At 44.1% G+C, this 27,243-nt stretch overlaps 1 protein-coding gene across 1 annotated transcript in view; it reads left to right on the top strand.

The window, feature by feature from the left end:
* Window positions 1-23,255, top strand: part of TACR1 (tachykinin receptor 1) — a 149,363-nt gene extending 126,108 nt beyond the window's left edge. Inside the window, exons 3-5 of the mRNA XM_023188021.2 lie at window positions 15,473-15,623; window positions 18,317-18,513; window positions 20,028-23,255. Coding sequence (XP_023043789.1) covers window positions 15,473-15,623; window positions 18,317-18,513; window positions 20,028-20,319 — 640 coding nt within the window. The 3' untranslated portion in view covers window positions 20,320-23,255. The remainder of the gene's footprint in view (window positions 1-15,472; window positions 15,624-18,316; window positions 18,514-20,027) is intronic.
* The last annotated feature ends 3,988 nt before the right edge of the window (window positions 23,256-27,243 follow it).

Below are 27,243 nucleotides of genomic sequence, written 5' to 3'. Positions count from 1 at the left end.
ATAATTTTTAAAAAGTATGTATACCATACTGATGGCATTCTTTCCCATATAGTTTTAAAATTCTTTCCACCCTTAACAATGCTAATCTCTACAATGGAGAATTCTTGGGCCAGTTACTTAAACTGTCTCTCAGGGTCAACTGGATTGCACAATTCAAGGGGGTGCTATTTACCCAATAGTCTCTGTGAATGGTGTCCTGAGTTATGCTAAGTGCAGTCTGTAAGCACTTTGCAATTTTTGTACCTGAGTTTTACTATCTGTAAAACAGAGATTGCTGTTGGGAGAACTGAATGAGGTTATATATGTAAAACATTTAAAAGAGAGCCTGCCGTATGGGAAACACTGTATCAGAGTCAGCTACTAATATGTTTATGGTGGTGGTAATGGTAGTTATTATTACTGTTACTGGAATGCTTCCAAATCATGCCCTGAATTTTCCCAGCTCTTTCCATCCAGCCGTGCCCTTATGATGGTTAATTTTACACATCACCTTGGCAAGGTTACTTGTTAAACACTAGTTTATATGTTGCTGTGAAGGTATTTGTAGATGCGATTAACATTTATGATGAGTTGGCTTTTAATAAGGCAGCTTACCCTCCATAATGTGAGGGATCCTCATGCAATCAATTGAAGGCTTTAAGGGCAAATGCTGAGATTTTCCAGAAAGAAAGGAATTCTGCCTCAGGACCACATCAACTTTTACCTGAGTTCCCAGCCTGCCAGCCTGCCTTGCAAATGTTAAACTTGCCAACCCCCACAATTGTGTAAGCCAATTTCTTAAAATAAATAAATCTCAATAGATAGATAAATAGCTACTTAGAGACATAGACATAGATATCTTCTATTGGCTCTGTTTCTGCAGGGAACCCTGACTGATACAGCCTTCCAGTCCCAGTCTCCATCACATCTTGCCCAGATGGAAGTGCAGCCTCTCACCGGGGCCCAGGCTTGCATATCAAATCAAAGCCAGATCATATCCCACCCTGCCTAACCCCTTCAGTGACTTAACTTGGCAATTTGCAGGCCCAGCTCCTGACAGCATGGCCTATAGGATCCTAGAGGCTGTGGCCCCCACCACATCTCAGGGCCCTCACCTCTTAACCCCTCCACTCAAGCCACAGAGGCATTCTATTGGCTTCTCCAATGTGCCCAGTTCATTTGGACTTTAGGGCCTCTGTGCCTACTCTTGTCTCTGCATGGGGCACCCACCACTGCACCCTTCACATCACTGCTTTGACCTTCAGGTCTCTGTTAAACATTACCTTATCAGAGTCCTTTGTGTGGACACCCCTGGTGCTCTCTACCACTCCCCTTGTTTGGTTCCTCTATTCAATTAGCACATTTATGATTTTATGTTTATTTGCTGATACATCTGTTTATTATCTGTCTTCCCCACTATACATTAAGCATCTCAAAGGCAGGGACCATGTCGTTTCTTTTCACCATTAAACCCTTAGCACCTAGTACAAAATAGAGGGTTCATGAACAATTGGGTGGCTGAACCCAAAAGGCCTAGCGGCAACTATGCAGCCTCGTCTCCCATGTTCCTGGCCCATAACTGAAGATGCTACCTCAACACAGGGCTGGCCTCAAACCTGAACAGGTGACTTTGCTAACAATCTATATGAAGCCTTTATAAAGCCTAAATCTGCATGATTCAGCATCTAAGAACTGTCAAGTTGAGGAAGCCTGGCTTAATTAGCAAAAGTGATAAAATAGAAATTCCATTAAAAAGTGCCCCAAACAATTGTCCACCACAATACCTATTTAAAAAAAAAAAAATCCCTGTCTTAGCTAACCTCCTGCTCTCATAATCCCCCACTGCTCCCCTCGGACCCTCTCCAATCAAAACCTCCTCTCCCTCATCCAATCTGCATAGACTTTCTGTCTCAATTGCAAAATTAGCTTAGCTTTTCTTCCAGCAATAAAGACCTTTTTTTTTTTTTTTGTAAAAGGAGAAGGTTGCATAACAGATAGTCCAGAAATTATTAGATTCTCTTGGGGAGGTAGAAAAATCTGTCAACACTCCCACATTAAAATGTTTGTCCTCTCACATACAATTCACAACAGACTTCAAATTGATTAATGTAGTATCCTTCATGATTTCTTGGGAGACGCATAAATTGCATTGCCCAATTTGTTAATGGAAACTGTAGACTGGCAGCCTATGTGCCTCATGGCCATGGCATAAAGATCTATTGTGTATGCTGAGAAACTTTTGGCTAAGAAACAAAAAGTAGGGTGTTTGTCTTTCCCACATATTTCAGTCAACCGAGAGTCTCTCTGGGCTCAGGGTTCAAGACAGGAACAGGCTGTGGAAATACAAGAATGAATCCGACATAAAATGGAATCCAAGACTTGGCCGCATTCCAAGTCACCCATCTAGATGAATTTCAATCCTGGGCCTGCTTTTTTAAGCTACACAATTTTTCAATAAACTATCTGCCATTATAAAATGCTGCAGATAATTTTTGTGCTCGATGTATTTGTTCATTCTTGAAAAACTGTGGTTTCCCTGCTCTGAGTGACATTTATCCATTCTTCTTCTTAGCTCATCTGAGCAGAAAGAGAAAAAAATGCACAAGGTTGAAATTAGACAAGGACTGATCTGTTTTCCATTCCCATTTCAACCCTGAGTGACTTGAACAAGGCAATTACCTTCCCTATAGCTTAATTTTTCCTTTTAAAATGGGGTTAGCAATATCTGTCTTTTACCTGAAGTCCCAGAGGTAATGAGATGAAGTAGAATCCACTCTCCAGAAACACCTTTACAATGAAACTACTGCAGGTAGAAAATATGAAATTTCTACATCTTTTACAAGTCGATAGCTATTTACATTGTATTGCACTTGATAGTATCCTCAGAAGAAAAGGTTCCTGGCCGATTGTTAGTAGTGGCTGTATTAAGATTTGTCTTGTGAAGAGTACATATTTTCAGGGCACAGCAAAGAGAATGGGCACTTAGCATGAGGGCTATGAGTCTGGACGCTTAGTCCAGACTTAGAGACATGGATGGCTATTAGTCACAGGCTATTGGGACTAAAGTGTTTTGATTATTTTAAGTGCTTTTTCAAACTCCAGAGACATGAGAGGAAGCGTAAAATACCAACCAACACGCACATTTATGGTGTAACTTACCTATATCAAGAAATGTTTACTCATATCCGTTGGCACCAATTGAAGCAGTTTCTAAACAATGTCCCACCAAAAATAAGCTTATTTGGAGTGCTTGACAGAATGATAAAACACAAGCTTCACTTGTGCTGCGTGTATCCAATCTGTCTCCCACAACCCCCACCCCCAGCTCAGTGTTTCATTCCAGCTGCTGCAGCGAGAGAAGTTCATCCCAGATCTGTCCCTGCCTACCCACCCAGCAAAAAGCCCTCCACTGCAGCGACGAGACAGTCAGCTAACTCAACCTTAAGCAGAGCACAACACGATAGAGTTAAAAGGGTTTGAAAGCGGGTGGATTATATCAGCAAAATATGTATCAGTACCCACTGATACTCAGAGCAAATGTCATATATAAAATGCAGTCTTGTCCTCAATACAGTTGCAATAGTCCAAGGGAATTTGCAAAACTCATGCTACAGTGGTTTAAAACAAAACACCCCACATACTGGAAAACTGCACCATGACATGGTAAGGAATGTAGGGGTTGGGAGGTGGGCACTGGGTGGCGTGTAATGAATTCGACCTTATAAAATGCATGCTGCTTTCTTGCTAGGTTACTGAAATGCCGCTCACCTTTGCTAGGTTACTGAAATGCCGGTCACTTAAATGAATACTGGTTGGTCCAGGTGCCGGCTGCAGATTGGCGCCACCTGGTGGCAGTTACCTGCCTCACATTTCTGTATCTGGGGCTGGGGGACTTGCAGTACATACTCAAGAGATTCCAGGAATCTTCAGTTGACTGATACCATCTTGCCAGGCTGGGAAGGCTGACCAGGGAGCATAATACAGATTCAGGAGGTCCCTTTCTGTGTCCCTGCTGCCTGAGGCAGGGTCTCCCTCTCCACCACATCCCCTTCCCCACCCTAAGTAAGCACCTTAACTTACCACTATGAGCTTTGTGGTTGCCACCAGCTCTGGCCTGCCCACTTGACTCCACTCTGGGAAACAGTCACTCTCCGTTTTTTTCTCAAAGTCCCACTACCATGGAATTTTTGAATGAGGCATATTTTACTAAAGATTTGAGGAGTGGAATCGGGAAATTACAGCCTAGTACAAAATTGTGTTTTCTTGAGTCCGCACTCAGATCGATGCACTGAGCAGCCATCCCTGCAGGAAATGTCTTGCTGGCTGTGTCCTTTTGCAAGTCCCTCTTCCAACCATGGGGCTCAGGTGCACCCATGCTCTTTCTCGCCCCTCTTTCTGTCATGCTTAATATGGAATCTTTCTCCCTTTTTCTTGTTACTTGTACTCTTTATATTTTTTCCCACAGAGATCAATTTAGCATTTTCACTCCCCCTAAATTAGGCTTCTGGCCTATTTTTTCCTATTCCAAAATACAATAAGGTCCCCAGCCAACCCGAAGACCATCTAACTTGTTCTCTCTCAGCAATTCAAAGCCTGCAGAAGCTTTAGAATTCAACTTCTGTTTGTTTTTCTTAACATATCCACCCAGCTGAAATTTCAGGCAGGACTATCAGCCACTTGCCTCCTCAAACACCATTACTGCCCTCCCTCCTCTCCCTAAGCAGACTGGAGTGAGGAGGAGTGTGGGTGAGGGAGCTCAGCTTCTTCCTGCGTGAGTCTGTGTTTCTGTACCTCTCGTTAGAGCGTTCCCAGACTCTTGAGCCATTCTTGGCAACACACCCTTTTAGAACCATTTTTTTTTTTTTTTTTTTTTTTTTTGCCTAAGACTGCCCAAGAAAGAATCTGTAATGCGGCCATGAGGTCCAAGGCAGACCAACAGCATTCACCACTACACTTCATCATGCATGTCATGCTGGGAGGGGCCAGTGGATTTACAACCTGATCTCTTCTGAGAAGCTGACAACCTGGCTGTGAATAACTGAGACCATTCCCTAACCTTCTTCATAAGAAACGTGCAGGTCTGGCCGGGCGCGGTGGCTCAAGCCTGTAATCCCAGCACTTTGGGAGGCCGAGACGGGCAGATCACGAGGTCAGGAGATCGAGACCATCCTGGCTAACACGGTGAAACCCCGTCTCTACTAAAAAAATACAAAAAACTAGCCGGGCGAAGTGGCGGGCACCTGTAGTCCCAGCTACTCGGGAGGCTGAGGCAGGAGAATGGCGTAAACCCGGGAGGCAGAGTTTGCAGTGAGCTGAGATCCGGCCACTGCACTCCAGCCTGGGCGACAGAGCGAGACTCCGTCTCAAAAATAAAATAAAAAATACAAAAAACTAGCCGGGTGAGGTGGCAGGCGCCTGTAGTCCCAGCTACTCGGGAGGCTGAGGCAGGAGAATGGCGTAAACCCGGGAGGCGGAGCTTGCAGTGAGCTGAGATCCGGCCACTGCACTCCAGCCCGGGCGACAGAGCGAGACTCCGTCTCAAAAAAAAAAAAAAAAAAGAAACGTGCAGGTCTGAAGCAATTTTATTTTAAAGACTAAGTAAAATTCAGGACATTCTAATGGTGCAGCCACTATTAAGTATTCATTTGTTCAACAATTCAAGTCCTACGTGATCTGAGTTCAGAACAGAGTAATCCAGGTCGGTTTCTATCCCAGAAATAAGAGGAGATTTGTACTGCCATAGATAAAGGATGTATTACAAAGTCATAAAAATTGAGATGGTGCAGAGCTGACACCAGTAAGGAGGGATAGATGAAGGAAACAGAACAAAAACCCAGAAACAGAGCCAAGAATATAGTGAATGGTATGTGGTCCAAGTGCAAATTCAAATCATCAGGAAAAGGATAGAGTATCCAATAAGTGGTCCTGGGAAAGGTGTAAATGATGTTGGAGAAAAAAATATTTGGAGTTTCTTCTCATAGTACTCACCACAAAATAAATCCTTCATGGGCTGAATAGTTATAATGAAAATAAATAAATATCAGTAAATGTTTTCGTGATTTTGGAATGGAGAAGGTCCTTCTAAGTATAATATGATAGAAGCCATAAAGAGTTCTTTCCAAATTAGGAAAGACAATATGAACACCCCAATATACAATTGGGTAAATTATACAAGCAGTCAGTTCACAAAAAAAGAAATGAAAATGATGAAAAAGCATAATTATTGACATGGTTTGGCTGTGTCTCCATCCAAATCTCATCTTGAATTCCCATGTGTTGTGAAAAGGACCCAGCGGGAGGTAATTGAATCATGGGAGCAGGTCTTTCCCATGCTGTTCTTGTGATAGTGAATAAGTCTCATGAGATCTGATCATTTTAAAAAGAGGAGTTTCCCTGCACAAGTTTTTCTCTTGTCTGCCACCGTGTGAGATGTGCCTTTCACCTGCTGCCGTGATTTTGAGGCCTCCCCAGCCACATGGAACTGTAAGTCTAATAAAACTCTTTCTTTCGGAAATTGCCCAGTCTCAGGTATGTCTTTATCTGCAGCATGAAAACAGACTAATACAATTATAAAATTTTAATTTACAATGAGTTAAGAATTATAATTAAAGTAGAGGACCATGTGTGACCTATCATGTTGGCAAACACTATGATACTTGATAATACCCAGTGCAACTGTGCAAATGAAAGGGTAATCTCATAAACTGGTACAGATTGGCACATATTTTCTGGAAATTGACTGTATGTATCAAACCTTTTAAAAACCCTTTAACCTAGTTCTAGTGACTTTAATCTTGGGAAATAAAAATGGGAGCAACAACACATATTTGAATATATTAAGTATCACTTAAGTATTAGAATATTGTAAATAACTCAAATGTACCAAATAGAAGAAATAGAAGACTAGCTAAATAACTACGGTACCTCCATGCAATAGAACATTATCGCAGCTATTAAAAAGTTTGTTATAGAAATATTTATTGACATAAAAAGATGATTGTGACATAGTGTTTTTTTAAAGTAATCTAACAGTGTGCTTATGTGTGTACAAATATGAGTGTGTGTAGGAAGATATCAGGAAGATATAGGAAGGTATCAATCCATTTTCTCAGAATTTATTTCTAGGTGTCATGATTAGAAAAACCTTTGAAGTTTTTTTCAATGACTGTATTTTCAAATCGACAATAAGTATATAGTACTTGTGGTGAGAAACCTATCTATTAAAGAAGAAATAGGTAAGAAAAGCTCAGGCACTCTCATTCAAGCAGATGCTGGGCCAATTTCTGCCGAGGATGCTGTCAAGAGGGCTTCTTGTTGGATGAGGGGGACAAGTATGGTGAGAATTCTAATGTTTTTTGAAACCCAAGATGATATTTTTCTATGAAGTATTTCCTTGGTGCCGATTTTGTGATGAAAATAGAGGAGCACCACATGAGCTCTGCCTATAAGGAATATTTAATCTAATCAAGCAGATGAAATAGTCATATATAAAAAGTAAACTGGAGAACAACACAACGAAATTCTGATTTGTGCAATTTGAGCAGAGAGTGCAGTAAGAATTTGCTTCGTTCCCTATCTTGTTCATGGGTAGGTGTCAGTGTGGCCTTCCCACTGAGGAGCTGCCCCAGGGGAATTGACTCCACCAGGAGGCAGCCGTGTTTGAGCATGGGGATCCTGTGACGCCAGTTCTTCCATGAATTAAATATGTGCGCTTGAGCATCTGCCTTGATGGCTCACCCCATTGCGAGACAGGGTGACTCTGGGACATTCCTGCTCAGGGCTTGTGTCTGGATGCAGTTGATGGAGGCCTTGTCCTGGCCTGTCTCTGAAGAGCAGAAAGATGGGACATGTACTCGTGTCGCTATAACCCAGGGTAGACTGGGTGATGTGTCAGAAAGGGACAGAGGGCTTCATATCCCCTATCCTTTCAACCAGACACACCGACAGCTTCCTTTGGCCCTTGGCCCCATTTAACGACTGCTCTCTCCCCTCCTTTTCATGGCCAAGTGTGTTAAGAATGGAGTCTACACCTACTGCCTCCACTTCCTCACTTCCCACTTGACTCACCTGGTCCATCATCACTTTCTCTGACGATGCCACTAAAATTGAATTTGCCCTGGGTCTCTGATGTCCAAAAACAGAGATCAAGTTCCCACCCTCACGAAGTCAGGCTCTACCTGCCCCTGGAGTCTCTGTCCCCCTGCTCCTCCCTCTCCCCTCCAGCCTCTCCCCTGGTGTTGCCCCCACCCCCCAGGATGTGAACCTCCTCTCTTCTCATAGCCATCTTGCATCCGCTTGTCTTCTTATGGTTTTTGGACACATGAGGACTCCCAAATCTAATACCAGCCCAAATCCAGATCCAGACATGTAACTGCTGGCCCTCAAGGTCAACATGTCCAAAAGACAATCTACCAACTCCCCCCGACAAACCTGTTCCTCTTCCCTGGGTCCCCACACTAGTGACAGTCACCTTCACTCCCCAATTCACCCAGGCCAGAAATTCAGGTAAATTCTGCCATCCACAGCCAAGTCCACTAGCTCTTCCTGCAAGCCACAGTGCTTCCTGAATCTCTCCCCTCTTATCATCCATCCGTCCTGCCACAGCCCTCACTTAGGCCAGCGCCACTTCCTGCCAGGTCCACAGAGCACCCCAAAGGCTCACTGCCTCCAGGCTTTCCCACCTCCATCCACTTGCTCCACTACTGCCAGAGCACAAGCCTCTGACCGTGTTCATTCTCTGTTTAAAACCACTTCATGGTTTTCCACCAACTTCAGAATAAATCACAACTCTCCAGCCTATCATAAAAGGCCCTTTGTGATTTGCTTCATCTTCCTTTCTAGCCAAGTCTTCTGGCACTTCCTCACACAGCCATGTGCTGTTCAGTTCAAATGGCATCTTAGTACCCGCCTCATGCCAGGCTCCTTCCCCATGCCTTTGCACTTTCTCCCTCCCCTCCCGATAGTGCCCACCTCACCTGCCTACCTCCTGCTTGTATATCAGGGCTTAGCCATGCAATTCCTCCTCCAGGAAGCTTCCCTGACCAGCTTGGTTGAATATCTCACCAACGCATTATACACTTACGCACATGCACAAAACACTGGACCATTGTATTTAGGTTTATTTTTAATTTTTACATTGTATCTATATTTGAAAAAGGCTCACTCATGCCCTTCCTCAATGTCCCCACTCCCCTTGAAGAGGTAACCACTGTCAGCCACTTCCCATGACACACTCTTTGGCACTACTCCCCTGCAGACTGTGAGCTCCAGAAGAAGAAAACAACTGGAACTCTCCTCAGTGGCCGCAGCCCCTAGCACAGGACTAGATATAGAATAGGTGCTGAATAAATCTTTGCTGAATTTATCGATTAACCAGTTGCAATTTTTGCCTGCCTCCAAGAGAACTTTCAAAGATCTTTGGAATTTGGCTGTAGCATCCAGATGTGAGTCAACCAAGAAATACATGAGTATTGCTTTCTTTTACCGTCAAGGAGCCACATTGACCTGCAACTTTTTTTCCAGGAAGTAAAAAGTCAAGAATCTAGCACCATGGTGTGAGAAGGAGAGAGAGCCTGAGGGATGTTTGAGAAAGAGCAGGAGGAACGAGGCTGCTCAGCTAGTGTCAAATGAGAGATGGCCTCAAAAGCCCTCAATGCAAAGGGGGCTCTGGGGAACCGCAGATTCATGGTCACCTTGCATTTGCAGGACCATCCCAGAAGGTTTGCAGATTCAGGTTTGCTTGTGACATAGGATAAAGTGCGAAAGCTACATGACCACAGGTTATTCACTGGGTTTAAGGAGGAACTGCATCAGTCGCAACTATCAGCATCAGAAGTCTCAGTGCCAGTGATTCTCAGCCCCAGCTGCACAGGGGTATCACCTAGGGAGCTTCTAGATCTCTGGAGCCCAAAGCTGCACTGCAGGCCAATTAAATCAGAAGCTCTAGAGTGGGATCTACACATTGGAATTTTTAAAGGCTCCCCAGGCAATTCCAATGTGTAACCAAGACCAAGAGCTGTGTGCTTCCAATTGAACATACACAGAAATTACTGGGTAGTCTTGTTAAAATGCATATTCTGATTTTGTCCCTCGGGGTGGAGCCTGAGGGTCTGAATCTCTAATAAGCTTCCAAGGGTCACTGATGTAGCTCAGCTTTAGAAGTAGTGAGCAGCATGTCACAAGGGGTATTCAAGAAGATTCTGGATGATTATGTGGTATGGATATTGCAAAGAATGGTAATGCATTGGATCGGGGTTGGGATTCTATCAGTGCTCTTTGACCTCTTTGTAACAGCTGAAATGTTCTACCCACCCACCCCTGAACAATATCATCCACAGAGAGTCAATATATAAACCCAGCAAAGCAGAGCTATCTCATTAGAATAAAGATGGAGAACCCAGAGCTGTGCCCTCTTGGCCGCCTTCTTCCCCTACCTTAAGGCACCCAGAGTCTCCACCAAGTACACTATGATGACACCTAGTTATTATTTAATAAACCTATCAACCTTGATTTCAAATCCTGAGGATTATTTCAGAAACTGAAACTATTCTTGCTTTTGACAATGATCCCAGCTCTAAGGATCATTTTCCATAAGGAAACCTAGATTAGTGAGCACCAAGATATTATGGCATTAAGGACAAGGGGATCTGCAGGATTTGAGGCTACACGGTCTGCATTCAGCAAGCTTATCCTGTAAAATGTGTCAAGCCTCATTCACTGCTTACAGGGATGAACAAAGGCATGAAGTTGTTGCTTGAGCCTTCCTTCTGAAAGTTCTGGTGAGTCCATCAGCAGGATTTAATGATCAAAATCATTGTGCTGGGTTCTCTCATGTCTATGACAACCCAGCACGTATCTCACCACGTGGCGGCCAGCCAGTCTCTTCTGTTGCTGCCTCTTGCTGTTGCTGTTATGCTCACTTATAGTGTAGCCTCAACCCCAGATCACTTCTCCCAAGGCAGATATTAATTCTGAGAGCTGATAAAATCCTAACTGGCAGAAATCTAGAAAATAGTAGAATGAAAACCAAAACAAGCATGGAGCCAAACAAAATAAGATTGTGCTGGCTTATTGATCAGCTCTCTAAAATAATGATTTTGACAAATATACACATATAAATAGACGTATCTCCAGTTAATTACAAGATATGATAAAAAATATATATATATATACTTTTCTAAAAAGACATCAAGGTAAAAAAATGTATTGAATTTTATATTTATTAATAATGGAATTTCATTGATTTGACCTACATTCATTTATAATTTTTGATAAGTTGGACACTGTGAGCATTTGTAATTTCTATGTAAATGGGGTTTATCTGAGCAATATTTAGAAGGATGTTTAACCTTTTATCTCATCCAAGAATCAAATCTGCCTTTTATTTTTCAGTGAGGATGTGGCACGGGAAGGGTATAGTTGTCAAGTGCCTGGGGGGAGCAAAAGACTGCGAATCTGGAAACCTAGAATGCCAGCTTAGCTCAATTTTTCTTACACAATTTGTTACTAAATTTTATTGTGATAAAATGTGCATAACAAAATTTGCCATTTTATAGTGTACAATTCAGTGACATTAAGTAAATTCACGAGGTTGTACAACCATCACTACTATCCATTTCCAGAGCTATTTCTTTATTTCAACCTTTCTGTAACAGCTTAAATTTTCTAGCCACCCACCCCTAAACAAAATCATCCACATCTTTGTCTCAAACAGATTCTGTACCCATTAGACAATAGTTCCCATCTCCTCCTTCCAAATGCTGGTAAACCTCTCATCTACTTTCTGTCTCCATGAGTTTGCCTATGCTATATAGATCATATAAATGGAACCTGGCAATGCTTTTCCTTTTGTGTCTCGCTTATTCAGTTAGCAGAATGTTTGCAGGCTTCATCCATGTTGTCACACATGTCATCATGTCCTTCTTTTTTAAGGTTGAGTGATATTCCATTGCATGTAGAAGCCACGTTTTGTTTGTCCATTCATCTATTGGTGGGCATTTGGGTTGCTTCCACCTTTTAGCTGTAGTGAATGGTGTTGTGTGCAGATTCAAGCTAACACGGTGAAACCCCGTCTCTACTAAAAAAATACAAAAAAAAACTAGCCGGGCAAGGTGGCGGGCACCTGTAGTCCCAGCTACTCGGGAGGCTGAGGCAGGAGAATGGCGTAAACCCGGGAGGCGGAGCTTGCAGTGAGCTGAGATCCGGCCACTGCACTCCAGCCTGGGCGACAGAGTGAGACTCTGTCTCAAAAAAAAATAAAAATAAAAATAAAAAGATAATAATATCTGTTTGAGTCCCGGCTTTCAATTTTTGGTGTCTATACCTAAAAATAGAATTGCTGGATCCTATTTCTATGCTGTATTTAATTATCCCTATTGGAACATGGAAAAACCAATGCTCCTGACTGTAACACCTTTTAGCTGAAATTAAGCCCATATTTTTTGTTGTTTTCAAATAAATAACAATTACTGTTGCTTCTTTAAAAAGGGAAGGATTTTTAAAAGACTGATAAATTATGTTTATGTATTTATCTTTGCATGTTCATAATGATCTGATCTGTGATTTCACAAAGGGAAAGAGCAGATTGTATTTTGTATTCAGCTACGGTGCGGCCAACAGATCAGGACATGTTTGCCACTGAAAGACACTTTATTACTCACAGTTCCCAAGCTAAAGGACCATGGCCCCACACCAAGCCAAGCCACACAGGAAAGCCTTTATTGGGGTTTTCTCAGGAAGGAGCAGGCAAGGCCAGGTAAACAGGTTTAAGATTGGCTGGTTTGAATGACTTCAGCAGGCTCAGGGGTGTAGGAGCTGCCCCTAGTTGTCCGACGCCTGCCTTTGGGTGATTAGGGCAGGAAAATAGTGTCCTACGTTGTAAGAGCCCAAGAAAGCAAGCAAGTGGAAGTATGGGCTGTGTTTCGGTTAGTTTGCGTATGAAAGGCATCCAAGTGGAAAGTTGTTTGTTTTCTCAAAGAATTAGCTCTGCCTGAAAGAGTCAGTCCCTCCCTGAACTGCAGGGACCCAGATGCCAAAGCCTCAGATACAGAACCAGAAAACACAGTTAATACACACTTTAATAAAGTCATTAAATCACGGACAACAATGGAGTCCCAATAGGCTTGCATACCTAGGGTCTGAAAGAGTTCTCGGTGCTAGCTGTCTATTAGAATAACTTGGGGGCAGTTTCTAAAATGTAATTTCCTGCTCCCACCCACAAGCCAGTTGAATAAATACCTTTGGGCACTGATCATTTTAAAAGTTTTCCTGGTGATTCTCTTGTGCATTTGGGGTTGAGAACCACTGGCCTAAGACAATGTTTCTCAAAGTCTGAATCACAAACAGCAACATCAGCATCTTTTGAGAACTTGTTAGAAATACACATTCTCAGGCCCACCCCAGCCCTGCTGAGGCAGAAACTGTGGATGGGACCCAGCCCTGTGGGATTGTAGAAGCTCTCCAGGTGATTCTGAAGCCCACTCGAGTTTGAGGGCCACTGGTCCAGGGTAAGGAGCATCAGCGAGTTGACCATAGTGTCCCTCCCATCACACTCCGACCCAATCTTGCTCAGTGCCCTGCAGCAATGTCTCGGCAAAGCTCAGCTGACATGTTTTGGTCACAAACGATTAGTCTGCATGAGGCAGGGCTGTTCTTTCAGGTAGGAGAAGTCAGTGCAATTTGGAGGTTTTCAGGTCCTCCCTGCCCCTGTAGTCTCCAAACATTTTGCTTCCAAGCAATGCCATTACACCAACCAGGAGGGACTGAGATCAGCTAGGAAACACAATATGTAATCCCTGCCATGGTGGCTGGAGAGCCCTGAGGCTCCCACAGGAGGTAACAATTCACAGGGCTTTGAAAGCCAGGTGAGACTGGAGCAGCCTGTCTGCACAGAACACATGCACTCACACCCTGCTTGGTGCAATCTGTGCTTTGTCACTTAAGCACTCTTCAAGTATCTTCAAATGCAAATTTGATATGCAGAGGGACTGAATAAGTAGCAAAAACTATGGGGCTTTACAAAAAAGCAAACAGAGTATCTACAAAGGAGAAATTGAGTGAATAAGTGGGTGTTCCTCATTGGAAGAAAATCATTGCATAAAATAAGCATGAATGGTAAACAGAGTGGAAGAAAAAAATCATTGTGTGGCTTTTCTCCATTGACAAGAAGCTGGTTTTCTGACATCACAGACCTGAATTCTAATCTCAGCACCTCCCTTTACCAGCTGTGAATTTGGGAAAATTAATTAAATTCTAAATTTGGTTTCCTCGTCTACAAAATGGGATTGATAGTACCTACCCAATCATTTGCTTAAGGATTAAATAAGATAATGCTAGTAAAATGCTTAGCTGTGTGCTTTTCATCAACACTCGAATTTAACTACCATTTTTGCTATTAATGCTATCATTAGCATTGTTATTTGCACAGTGACCTAAAGTGCCCCCAAATATTAGCTGTTCTTCCTAGTATTATTATTATTATTATTAGAAACTCTGAGTATCTCCATTATACTCACATCTAAGAAAAGGGCTGTAACTAACTAGACAAACCAAGGACCCCCAACCCCCGAGAAAAAATACATTTTCCCAAAATTCAAAAACCTTTTTTAAGTCTTCTACTTAAAAGAAGCCTTCCCTTTAACAGAAAAGGATAAACTGTGCTGCTGTAACAAACCTCAGCATCTCAGAGGCTGAACACCACAAAGGTTTATTTCTTGCTCATGTCCCAGTCAACTGTGAGTCAGTTGGCATCTGTCCTCTGAGGGGTAATTCAGGGACCCAGGCAGCTTCTATCTAAAGATATATTCTTAAAGCCCAGGCTTAGAAATGGCTTATGCTATGTGGCTTTCACCCACCCACTAATCCTAGTTCTAGGATTAGTCTTATCTCTCTCATTCAAGCTAATTATTCTGATACGGATAAATCCACTTATCATATAGCATGAACTGGACCTTATCAGCCATCATGGTAGTTCTCAACTGAATGTACTAGTTGGTGTACAACCCTGTACTAAATTGAGCATAAGTGTAGTCTGGCAGGCATGAATTGAGTGGTATAATTACCTCCTTCATTTAGAGACTGTAGTTCTATTAATGTAGCCTGAGTTTGCATTTTTTGCAGGGGGGGCAAATGATATTGAACTGATCATCAACTGAAATTGCCATGGATATACAACAGATTCAGTGCCCTATCACCAATGTTTTCTTTTTTTTTTTTTTTCAATCTGAACAGGAGTATTCATTATGGAAAAAATTCACAAGAAAAACATAAATTGAAAAGATTTGTTTTCTGTAGTGTATTCATTAGTATCACCTATCCACCCTATGCAGGTGACAAGTCTCCCTGGAGTGTGCTTTACAGCCCGAGTTTATTAATGGCAAATGCTGAGAAAGGTAGCTGCCAAGCCTTGACTGCCCCTGCAATAACAATAACAAACAAAAAAAAAACTAAAACAATAAGTATCTTACACTGACCTTTCCTGTTTACCTTGCTGTAGGTACCACATCTGTGTAACTGTGCTGATCTACTTCCTCCCCCTGCTGGTGATTGGCTATGCATACACCGTAGTGGGAATCACACTATGGGCCAGTGAGATCCCCGGGGACTCCTCTGACCGCTACCATGAGCAAGTCTCTGCCAAGCGCAAGGTGAGCAGAGGACAGGCAGAACCAACCCACCCTGGCACAGACAACAGGCTGTCAAGAAGGGACGGTACACTTGTGAGCCCCAGAAGCAGCAAGCACAAGATATCCCTAGGTCTGGGGAACAACAGAGAGGAGAGGAATCTTTCTTTTTTTTTTTTGAGACGGAGTCTCGCTCTGTCGCCCAGGCTGGAGTGCAGTGGCCGGATCTCAGCTCACTGCAAGCTCCGCCTCCCGGGTTCACGCCATTCTCCTGCCTCAGCCTCCCGGGTAGCTGGGACTACAGGCGCCGCCACCTCGCCCGGCTAGTTTTTTTTGTAGTTTTTAGTAGAGACGGGGTTTCACCGTGTTAGCCAGGATGGTCTCGATCTCCTGACCTCGTGATCAGTGTCTTTGGAACCCAGATCTGGCTGGATAGGCATGAGCCACCTCGCTTGCTCTTTAAGAGTAATTGCAACCTATTGATCTATTAAAACACACACACTTAAATAAAAAATCAGCAAAGAGTGATTTGGTCCTCTTTTTATTATTTATTTAAAGTTTGACAAGATAATACCTTCACATGGTTCAAACATCAAAAAGCATTCAAAGGAACAAAATTATAGTGATGAAGAATGGATCAGGGGTTGCCAGGAGTCAGTGTTTGGGGGGGCTTGGGAGGAGTGGCCTACAAAGCAAGAGCATGAGTGAGTTTCTTTGCAGTGATGGAGCAGCTCTGTATCCTGACTGTGCTTGTGTTCTCATCTATACCTGTGATGAAATTTCCTAAATCTATACACCAAAAAAAGAGTGCATGTAAAAACTGGCGAAACCCAAATATGGTCAGTAGTTTGATGAATGGTCAGTGTCCTGGTTTTGATAATGTGGGATGGTTATGTAACATGATATCATTGCAGGAGGCTAGTTGAAGAGTACCCGGAATTGCTTTGCACTACTTTTGCAACTTCTTGAGGGCCTTCAATTAGTTCAAAATGAAATATTTTAAAAAATTTAATTCTTGGCCAGGTGCGGTGGCTCAAGCCTGTAATCCCAGCACTTTGGGAGGGATCACAAGGTCAGGAGATCGAGTCCATACTGGCTAACATGGTGAAACCTTCTCTCTCCAAAAAAACACAAAAAAACTAGCCAGGCGAGGTGGCGGGTGCCTGTAGTCCCAGCTACTCGGGAGGCTGAGGCAGGAGAATGGCGGGAACCCGGGAGGTGGAGCTTGCAGTGAGCCGAGATCCGGCCACTGCACTCCAGCCTGGGCGACAGAGCGGGACTCCGTCTCAAAAAAAAAAAAAAAAAAAAAATTAATTCTTATCATGGGAAGCCTCTCTCCCTTCTAGATCTGCCATCTACCCAGGTCCCAAGCTTGCACACACATGCACACATGGACACACACAGATATGCATACAATGGTAACCATTGTTATTTGTTTCTTAACCCTTCTAGATATTGGCATTTATAAGCAAGTAAATATATATTATTTTCTCTTCTTTTTTACATAAATAGTAAATACACGCTGTTCTCACTTGTTTCACTTAAAATTGACAAGATCTTTGAAAATCAGTAATATAAAGAGCTTTCTCATTCCTTTTTTTATTCTTTGGTACTTCTTTGCATAGTATTCTCTGTTGGTATTTCTCTGCATAGCATTATATGAATGCTGTAGAGTTCTTTGCTAAAGATGTCTTGGGAAGGGGTTACATCGCCTGGTGTCTTAGTCCATTTGGGCTGCTATAACAAAATGCCTTTGACTGGGAGCTTATAAACAATAGAAATTGATTTCTCACAGCTCTAGTGGCTGGAAGGCCCAAGATCAAAGCACAGACAGATTTGGTATTTCAGGAGGACCTGCTTTCTGGTTCATGGATGGCACTTTCTATGTCCTCAGATGGTGGAAGGGGAGAGGGGTCTCTCTCAGTCCTATTTTATAAGGGCACTAATTTAATTGATGAGGGCTCTGACTTGAAGACCTAATTGGTTCCCAAAGGCCACCTGCTAATGCCATCACCTTAGGGGTTAGGATTTCAACATATAAATTTGAAGCGACACAAACATTCAGATCATAGTATCCAGTATTCACAAAACCTTTTTTTAAATCGCTTTTAAACAGCTGGCACTCCCTGACTGCAGCTAGTCAAATCTTTTCCCTTCTCCTTCCCTACCCCTCAGTCTCCAAACCAAGCAGCTTGCCCTAGCTCACTATGTCTCCCCTTGTCCCACCCCTTCTGCTGTGCCCACCCACCCAGCCTGCTGCCCCAGGCCTTTCCCTCCTGAATAACCTTTCACGTTTGCTCATTAATTTGTCTCCCTGGGCTCCTCCAGTCATGAAGAATAATGTAACACAGTAGTCCCCAAAGGTGAGCATGCATCAGAAGAATCTGAAAGGTTTGTCACACTCAGAATTTGGGTTCCTATCCCCAGAGTTTCTGATTCAGTAAGTCTGAAATAGGGTCCAAGTATTTGCATTTCTAATAAGTTCCCAGGGGATGGTGATGATGCCGGTTCTGGGACCACACTTTGAGAACAGCTGACATAACCAAAGTCCTGTAGCACCAAGTAGTAAGGATCCTTTCTCCTCCCTGAAGGGGCTTCTTTTAAATACTTTCCGCTTTATCTTATACTGTGCACAGTGAGGGCATGGGAGGAAAAAGGAAGCAGCCATGAGAGAGGGGGATGTGCTGGTGGTCTCACCTGTCTCACCCTCTTGCCAGGTGGTCAAAATGATGATCGTCGTGGTGTGCACCTTCGCCATCTGCTGGCTGCCCTTCCACATCTTCTTCCTCCTGCCCTACATCAACCCGGATCTCTACCTGAAGAAGTTTATCCAGCAGGTCTACCTGGCCATCATGTGGTTGGCCATGAGCTCCACTATGTACAACCCCATCATCTACTGCTGCCTCAATGACAGGTGAGGATCCCAACCCCATGAGCTCTCCAGGGGCCACAAGACCATCTACCTCATCCTAAATGAGTAAACCCAGCTGTGAGACAAGAGGGACAAGCGGGGACTGCAGCTAAGTTGTCATCACACAACTCAGCCTGGCTGATTATCACCATCCAGGAATGGAAGCCCAGAGTGGACTGATTTTCTTTTTTTCTTTTCCAAGGGGAACCAGAAATCCATATTATTGTCCAAACTCTTCTGATTTATAAATACTGGCAACTAGTGGGGGAATTAAAAACTTCTGTGGTTAATGCATTGTAAGGTAGATCTGCAAGCTGGATCCCAGCTCCAGGCCGTGGCGTGTGAGTTTGTTCACTCTGCTCTGTGGATCCAGTACACAGTGGGCTATGCATGCAGAAAGAGAATTCCATCCCCTCACAGAGCACATTTGCCTTCTCTGATCTCTCACTGTCTTCTTCCCATTCCATCTTATGATCTGAGAAGCTTTACCCACTTTCTTCCAGCAGTTCCAGCAGGACAAGGTAAGGCAAAAAGAAGTTGTGACCCCAGAAACCTGATTCCTGCCCTCACTTAGTCAAATGGGGTGGGGAGAGCCATCCTGCAGCAGAAGCCAACGTCAGAGAAGTAACAGAAGGCAGAGCCCATCAGGAATGGTGGTCAGCGGTAGGGAATTCACCATGGGGTGCAGAGGGCTCCCAAAAGCAGTCTGGGACACACAATGGCTGTAGCACAGTCTGTCATCCAGAGCACTACCAGCCTCTGGGTGGGGAAGAAGGCGGGAGAGGAAGGAGAAGAATAAAATGCTTGTTACCATCTTTATATCCATCAGTCCTCAGCCTGTAAGGTGCCTTCTGTGAATTAGACACTCAGGTACTAGGAATTTGGGGAAAGACCTTCTCTTCAACTTGTCCAAAGGGTCCTTGTTAGTCTAACTCACAGTTTCACCCTTATTTCTAAGAGTTTCATGAGCCACCTGCACTTTCTTTTTAGGTTAAATCTAGCAGCATACCTTTAAGTAAAGGTTAATTCTTCCTATTTAACAACCGGAGAAACTGAGGCACACTGGAGGAACATGATTGGCAGAGAGTCCTCCTTCAGTCAATGGGCTACTTGAGGGGAAGGACTGAATCTTGATATGTGTTTTTACCACCCAGTAACTAGCACAGTGCTGTGCACATAGTAAACACTTAGTGAATGCGTTTGGTTGATGTAGAATTGACCCAAAGTCTGCTGACTCCATGTGAGGGGAGACAGCATAGTTCAGGGCCACCCCCAGTAAAGACATATTTCACATAGAGATTGTTCCAGTAACGGATTTTTTTCTAGTCTTGGATTTGACCTTGTTGACTGACCGTTAAGCCTTTTTGGCCTCAGCATCTCCAGCTGTGAGTTAATTTTAAAAACAATAACAGAATCACGCTTGGGTATGTCCATGTGTTAACAAGCTGATGCAATGGTGGGCAGCCCTCTGAGCAGGCCATCCCAAAGGATCACCTCTTCATCTGCTCACTCTCCAGGTTCCGTCTGGGCTTCAAGCATGCCTTCCGGTGCTGCCCCTTCATCAGCGCCGGCGACTATGAGGGGCTGGAAATGAAATCCACCCGCTATCTCCAGACCCAGGGCAGTGTTTACAAAGTCAGCCGCCTGGAGACCACCATCTCCACAGTGGTGGGGGCCCATGAGGAGGAGCCAGAGGATGGCCCCAAGGCCACACCTTCATCCCTGGACCTGACCTCCAACTGCTCTTCACGAAGCGACTCCAAAACCATGACAGAGAGCTTCAGCTTCTCCTCCAATGTGGTCTCCTAGGCCACAGGGCCTTTGGCAGGTGCAGCCCCCACTGCCTTTGTCCTGCCTCCCTTCATGCATGGAAATGCCCTTCATCTGGAACCATCAGAAACACCCTCACATTGGGGCTTGCAAAAAGGGTCAATATGGCTTAGGGAAAACGTTTCAGCCTCAAGTCAAAAAAATCTCAATTCTTCCCTATCTTTGCCACCCTCATGCTGTGTGACTCAAACCAAGTCATTGAACTCTGCTGAGCCTGTAAAATAAAAGGTTGGACCAGCTTTTCCCAAAAGCCCATTCATTCCATGATTCTGGAAGTGACTTTGGCTGCATGCGAGTGCTCATTTCAGGATGAATTCTGCAGCACAGCTGCAGACCCAGAAGACTTATTTTCCTGGAGCCCTGTGTTACTTCAATAAAGTTATTTCACATTAGCCTCCTGCAGCTGGAGGCTCCCATCACCCCAGCCTACACTTGATAGGATGAACAAAAGAAGGCGCCACATAACATCTAAATGAAAAATTTAGCCCTGTCTTCTAAGCATCTGTGAAAAGAAACATATGTTTTGGCATCTCAGTATTTCAGTGCATTTACACATCATGAGATTGAGAACCTCGAGCTTCCACATTATGTCCCCAGTGACTGTCCTGAGCAGCCGACGCAAGCAGAATATGTCCACTGATACCTGCTAATGTCTCTTACAGACCAGGAATTGGTAGACTTGCACTACATTTAATGTGTAGCTGACCCTCTTTTCCTACTTATAAACATGGGGGCTGAGTTAGATCATCTAACTGTTCCTTTGAATCTTAACACCATATGGTTCAAGGTTGTATGGGGGTTTTTTTGTTTGTTTTACAAAAAAAAAAAAAGAATAAAATAGGAGCAGTGAGTTTCATAAATAATACCCAGTTCCTGGAGATGTAGCAACTGCTAAGGCCATCTGTAACTATCATCTCAGACATTCTCCGATTTGTCTTAAAATCCTGACTACATTCCTTCTCCTGGAAAGTTTTGGCTTTTGACAGAGCAGAGGACTTCATGCCAAAGCCTACATCCATCCAGTTTTAGCAGGTTGAATTTCACAGCTGCAGAACACTGTCAGAGAAGACAAACACGGGCTTCCTGCTTTGACCTTTTGGGTATTTTAGGGTGGGGGCCCTAACTTTGATTCTTAATTTTACACTCGCATCATGCTCATATGTGCGACAAGCAAGAAGGCTGCACTTTGCAGCTGCACTTCTGGGAAGAGAGCATCTTGCATCTTCCGTTCAGACTCTCTGAATGTCTCCTCCCTGCCCCATGGCTTTGCCAGCTTCCTGTCTCTACAAGATAGAATGACTCATCAACCCTAAAGGACAGTCTTCCAAGAGCCATGAACTGAATGTTTTGAATCCCAATTCGGATTTAGAGTTTCCAGAAGATGAGCACGCAGTTTTCTTTTTCTGTCTCCCAGATCTGTGTTTTGTCCAGATATGGCTGGAAGCAGAAGCTTCATGTAACATCCATGAATGTCTTCCTGGTAGTTTACATAATGGGTGCACATGTGCCACATCCATAGCATTAAGGGGAGAACAATGCACTGTTTACAGCCTTTGCCAGTCCTGATGGCTCTAATTCTACCAGGGCATCCGCAGGCCTGGGGGAAGAAACAATAGTATAAGCCAGAAAACCGCGAGAAGCACATTCTCCAAAGCAGCGTAGAAAGTATTAAATAAACTAAGTGAAGCCAGATCATTGCAGATATGTAAATGAAAGACAAAATTTAGCAGCAACAAAAGTTAGTGCCCTAAGCATTAGTCATACTTCCAAGAGACCCTTGCTGTGCATGGATTACTCACTTTGGAAGGAAGTAAAGAGCTAAAGTGATTATGAGAAGCACCTAAGAAGACGGTGTCAAGAAGTTGGGGACATCCCATCTATGGAAGAGAAGGTTGGAGTTGAGCTCAACGAGGATTAACTGAGCGCCTGCTCTGGACTTTGCCCTGAGCTGGGGACACACAGCCCCTGCAGCTCTTGAGGAGCCCACCTTATTGGCCACCACTAACTAACTCACCAGTCCTGGTGAGTCCAAGCTGCCCAGCAGTCATGGAGGCATCTGAGAGGACAGATTCTCCACAGCGTTCTAAAAACCCACGCTCAACATGGGCAGTCAAGCCAAAGACTGGGATCTTTGGAGAGCCTCTGGAATGAGAGTTCTCTGGGGTACTTACAAAGGGAGCTGTCAGTCATTCCAGGGGACCTAAAGGAATAAGGTTGAACAGCATCATCTCTGTGCATAGTAAAAGGGAATGTTGCGTGGTCCTGGGCATTTTCCAATATGGCAAAGCGTCTGCTTGCAGAGTGCCAGCAAGCCTTCCTCTGACCCAGTCTCCAATGTCCACTAACACAAAAATGTCATCATCTCCCACATGTGAGAAGCACCATGATTTGTACTGTGCATGGGTCACATTCTTATTCTAGAAATGCGTCACCCTGTGTTTATCTAAGTGTGTTTCCTTGGTGTAATGTCAAGTAGTAATAGAATATGAAATATCAAGGAACCATCTTTGTTATGTGACTTCCAAAATGTGAGATCTCGTTGCTGTCACTGTGATATTTGTATTGTGCTGATCTCTTCCTCCTCCTCCTCCTCCTCATGCTTTCTCAGGGAGGAGCCCTGATGTATATCATGAACTCACAGTTCCTAGACCACACTAATTGAGGAGGGGAGTGGGGAGCCTTTATGGGAGAAGCTAGAGAACAAGAGTCCTTCTCCTCCTTATGCCCCAGGAGAATACTAAGAGATAAGGACAGAGTGGAATCCTGGGGAAAGGGAACTCAGGAGCTGACCCCATTGGCCTAATTTGTGGGGAGAAGAGTATAAGTGGAGAGGGGCCATTCCTGAGGTTTCCACGTTTTCAAGCCTGGGCTCCTGGAAAGAATATCTATACAGAAATAAAGTATGTGTTTCACTCTCTCATGCCTCTGTCTCTTCTCTAGGGGTCCTAAACATCCTATAGGATGCTAAATGGGATGGTACTAGGAACCCTAATAACTTGCGTAGCTAGAAGGATGGAATCAATGTTCAGCAAACTCTTACCTCTGTGATGAAATGGGTTGGGAAGATGTGGGAACTGTTCTCAGGTTGAGATCTGAGAAGGGAGGTGGGATTATGTGAAATGACAGTGATGTTGCCTATGAAGAGAGCTGTGTCAGGATGCAGACACGACAATAGAGTTATAAGCACAAGAGTTTTCATAGGACAGGAGGTTGGGGGGAATAACATCTGAGAAAGACAATGGGGAAAGACAGCAGAGGTACTCAGGGACAGCCTTCAGACCACCATGCCAATCTGACACCCAGGAAAAAAGAGGTAGTTAGGAAGAGCTTTAGACTGTGGTGCAGCTCCCAGCCCAACACATGCAAAGATTGTCCAGAGAGACACTGCATGTTAGCAGAAATGGCCGGGCCTGATGCCCTGCCATGCTCAGCCACTGGCTGGGGCTCTCTGGGGAAAGTGCTCTGTGTTTGAACACCATGGCGGATGCCGAAGCCCTGCAGCTGGAGGCTGTCCGCCAACTGCCCTGCCATTCTTCCTCAAAGAGGGATCTGAGCCATGTACCTCCACAACTACCACCCAAGCTTTGATCCAGCCCCCTGTGTTTGAAAACACATGTCAGAAAACTTGTGGCAGGCTTTGAAACATCAGTGATAATCCCTGAGAGCCCTGGCAATCTGCTTCATACACTTTGGGTTGCCTTGTCCCCTGTGCCACCTCACCCCCAGCAGCTCCATCAAAAGAACAATAAGCAGCTGCTAACAGACTTGTAGTGCCAACAACTGCAAAGGCACTGAAAGAGAGAATTCTGAGAACATAGACTATCCAACACAGTTAGTATCAGAAACAAGCAATAAAGATGTTTTATTTAAATTGAGGCATCTTCAATGGGAGTATGTGGATAAGCTTTAAGGAATCTGCAAGTCTCCTCCAAGTTCCCCACAAATCATATGTAAAACATTGTGTGTGTTTAATAAGAGGTGCAATTAAAGCTGAATCTTCTCAAAAGAAATCATTCACCCTCTGTTCTCCAGGAGGAGGAGATAATTTAAATTGTTTATAAAAGAGTGGCAAGAACTGGAGACTTTCAGAGCAGCGAGAGGCAGATGAGCCCTGGGAGAACCAGAATGGTTGCTGGGAAGCTAGAAACAGCTTTGGAATAAAATCATAGCTCACCTCAGATACTCAGATGAGTTAAAGCTGTAGAATGTCATTTAATATATTTGCGGCAGTAAAGACTCCAAATTCATAACGAAGGGGTATGCTCACTCTTCCCTTGTTAGCTGAGGGAAGACTGCGAATTGAAGAAATTACAAACCAAGAAATAACTCAGGATGTGGAGTGCAGACGTTCCCGTGCAGAGGCAAAGTCGTTTTCACTTATTCCTAGGCATGTGTGGCCTGCCTGCACAATGAAAGTGCTCAGCCTTGGGTACCACACCTGGCTTTACTGATACTCTCTGATGGAGCTCCTGCGCTCAGAATCTAAGAGCAGTCTTTCAGTCACAGCTCCTAGCACAGTGGGTATAGTGGGGACACACCAGGAATGTTCTCGTTCATCTTCAAAGGTGAAAGGAGCATCTGATTGTAGAAATTGCTTCCCTGAACCCCACAGGCAATGCTCTGAGACACTGTTCTTTATTTCTACCCAGTTCAGGAAAACAGAGGAAGAGGACAGAGGCCATGGAGCCTCATATCTCACAAGCACCAAATTCAGCATCAAGGAGTTGCATACTTTCGTCCTGGCTTCTCTCTCAAGCAGGGCAGCTTGCAAAGGGAAAAGACTGATAATTAGAAACAAATGACTAAACAACATCAGCAATGACATGAACCCTAAGGGCCAGCTGCCCTGTCACAGTCACTATCTGATGGCATGTTGGCTGTACATATTTTAGCAGCTGCAGAGATTATCATACAGATTCAAAACTAGGCTTCCTACATTTTGTGTATCTCTCTCTCTCTCTTGCTCTCTCTTCCACCTTCCTTCCTTCCTTTCTTTCTTCTTTTTACTTCCAGTTTCTGTTCATTTTCTACTCTTTCATCCAACACTGCTCCCATCCCTGGAAGCCCTCTCCTCCCAGCGCTCTCTCTGCTGAAATCTCTAGGTTTTATCTCACTACTCTAGATGCTTTACTGGTGTACTAATTAATAGAAGACTTGATATGTGTTATATTATAGACTGCAGCTTTGTGTCCCCCCACCCCACAAATTCAAATGCTGAAACCATCACCCAATGCGACAAGTCGAGGACTTTGAGAGGTAATTAGGTCATGAGGGAGGTGCCGTTGTTATGGGATTAGCCCTTTATAAGAGACACAAGAGAGCTTGTATCTCTCTCTGCTCTCTGCCATAGGAAGGACAAGGTAAGAACATGGCCATCAGCAAACTAGGAAGAGTGCCCTGACCGGAAACTGACCATATTGATACAGTGATCTTGGACTTCTAGCTTCCAGAACTGTAGGAAATAAATCTCTATTCTTTATGCCACTCAGTCTGTGGCATATTCTATTATAGCAGCCCCAGCTACCTAAGACAATGAGAACCTACCCATCCCTACTCACAAATTCCCCTTACCCATCTCTCCAAAGCCCCTCACCCATCATATGTAGTCACCCACCCACACTTTCCCTTTATTCCCTAACCCTCTCACCCACTTTCCCAAACTGAGATGGCTTTCACTGCAGGATGCCCAAGTTGGTCCCAACACTAAAAAGTAGCAGCTGAAAAGAAGGCACTACGGCTGTTCTACATTAGCATGCAGGACCTCAGAGCTCATCCCCAGCGATCACCACAGGCAGGCAGCCCTTGCCTTTCCTGTGTGCTCCCCTCATGCTGCAGAGCTCTTTGGCCTGGGTGTTCATCTGTACACTAAATGGGGTGGGAAAAGGCACACAGTGCAAGATACCCCCAAGGTCCTTGCTTGATAGAAGAAGAAGGCACATGAATGAAAATAGAAATGTGTGCTCCCAAAAAGTTGGAAGCTCTGAAAATGGAAGAACAAAACTGCTTCTTTCTCTCTCCCCATTTCAAATGTTATAATAATTACTATAAAAAATAACAGGCATTACTCTGTAGAACTTGTGCCAATCACTGTATGTGCATTATCACATTTAATCCTCATACTCCATGAAATCAGTATCATTGTCCTTAATTTAATTTGAGAACAAAGGGGCATAGTTGAAGTAATTTCTCTGAAATTTCATTGCCAGAAGTGAATCTCAGTGATGACCAGTTCCAAAAGCCCAAAGTCTTAAGAAAGATCCTCGGCCAGGCGCGGTGCCTCAAGCCTGTAATCCCAGCACTTTGGGAGGCCGAGATGGGCAGATCACGAGGTCAGGAGATCGAGACCATCCTGGCTAACACGGTGAAACCCCGTCTCTACTAAAAAATACAAAAAACTAGCCGGGCGAGGTGGTGGGCGCCTGTAGTCCCAGCTACTCAGGAGGCTGAGGCAGGAGAATGGCGTAAACCCGGGAGGTGGAGCTTGCAGTGAGCTGAGATCCGGCCACTGCACTCCAGCCTGGGTGACAGAGCGAGACTCCATCTCAAAAAAAGAAAAAAAGAAAGATCTTCTTCTGTCTCTTTTGTTTATCATATTCCTGGACCTCCATCCTTTTCTTAAAGATGCCCAACCCAGGCTGGCATGACCTCCCTACACACATTGCCAGGAAGCTAGTTGATGTGGTAGTATTTCAAGGAGTAGCAAGCTTCCATGACCCCATTAGATCATTGGACAAATATTTCAAAGGGTAAATTGTCTTCACAGTCACTATAGTCATCCCTAAAATTAGGTAAGATGTACAGCCAGACTCTAACTATGATTTGAAGAGTGCTTGCCAAGATTTCCTGCTGAAATTCATCTTGGTACATTTAGTCTTGAGTGCACAAAATTCCCTAGATATGTAT

The sequence above is a fragment of the Piliocolobus tephrosceles genome, chromosome 15, assembly GCF_002776525.5.
Source record: "Piliocolobus tephrosceles isolate RC106 chromosome 15, ASM277652v3, whole genome shotgun sequence".
Classification (NCBI taxonomy): domain Eukaryota; kingdom Metazoa; phylum Chordata; class Mammalia; order Primates; family Cercopithecidae; genus Piliocolobus; species Piliocolobus tephrosceles.
Note: the sequence above shows the minus strand (reverse complement) of the source record. Positions and strands in the feature narration are given on the sequence as shown.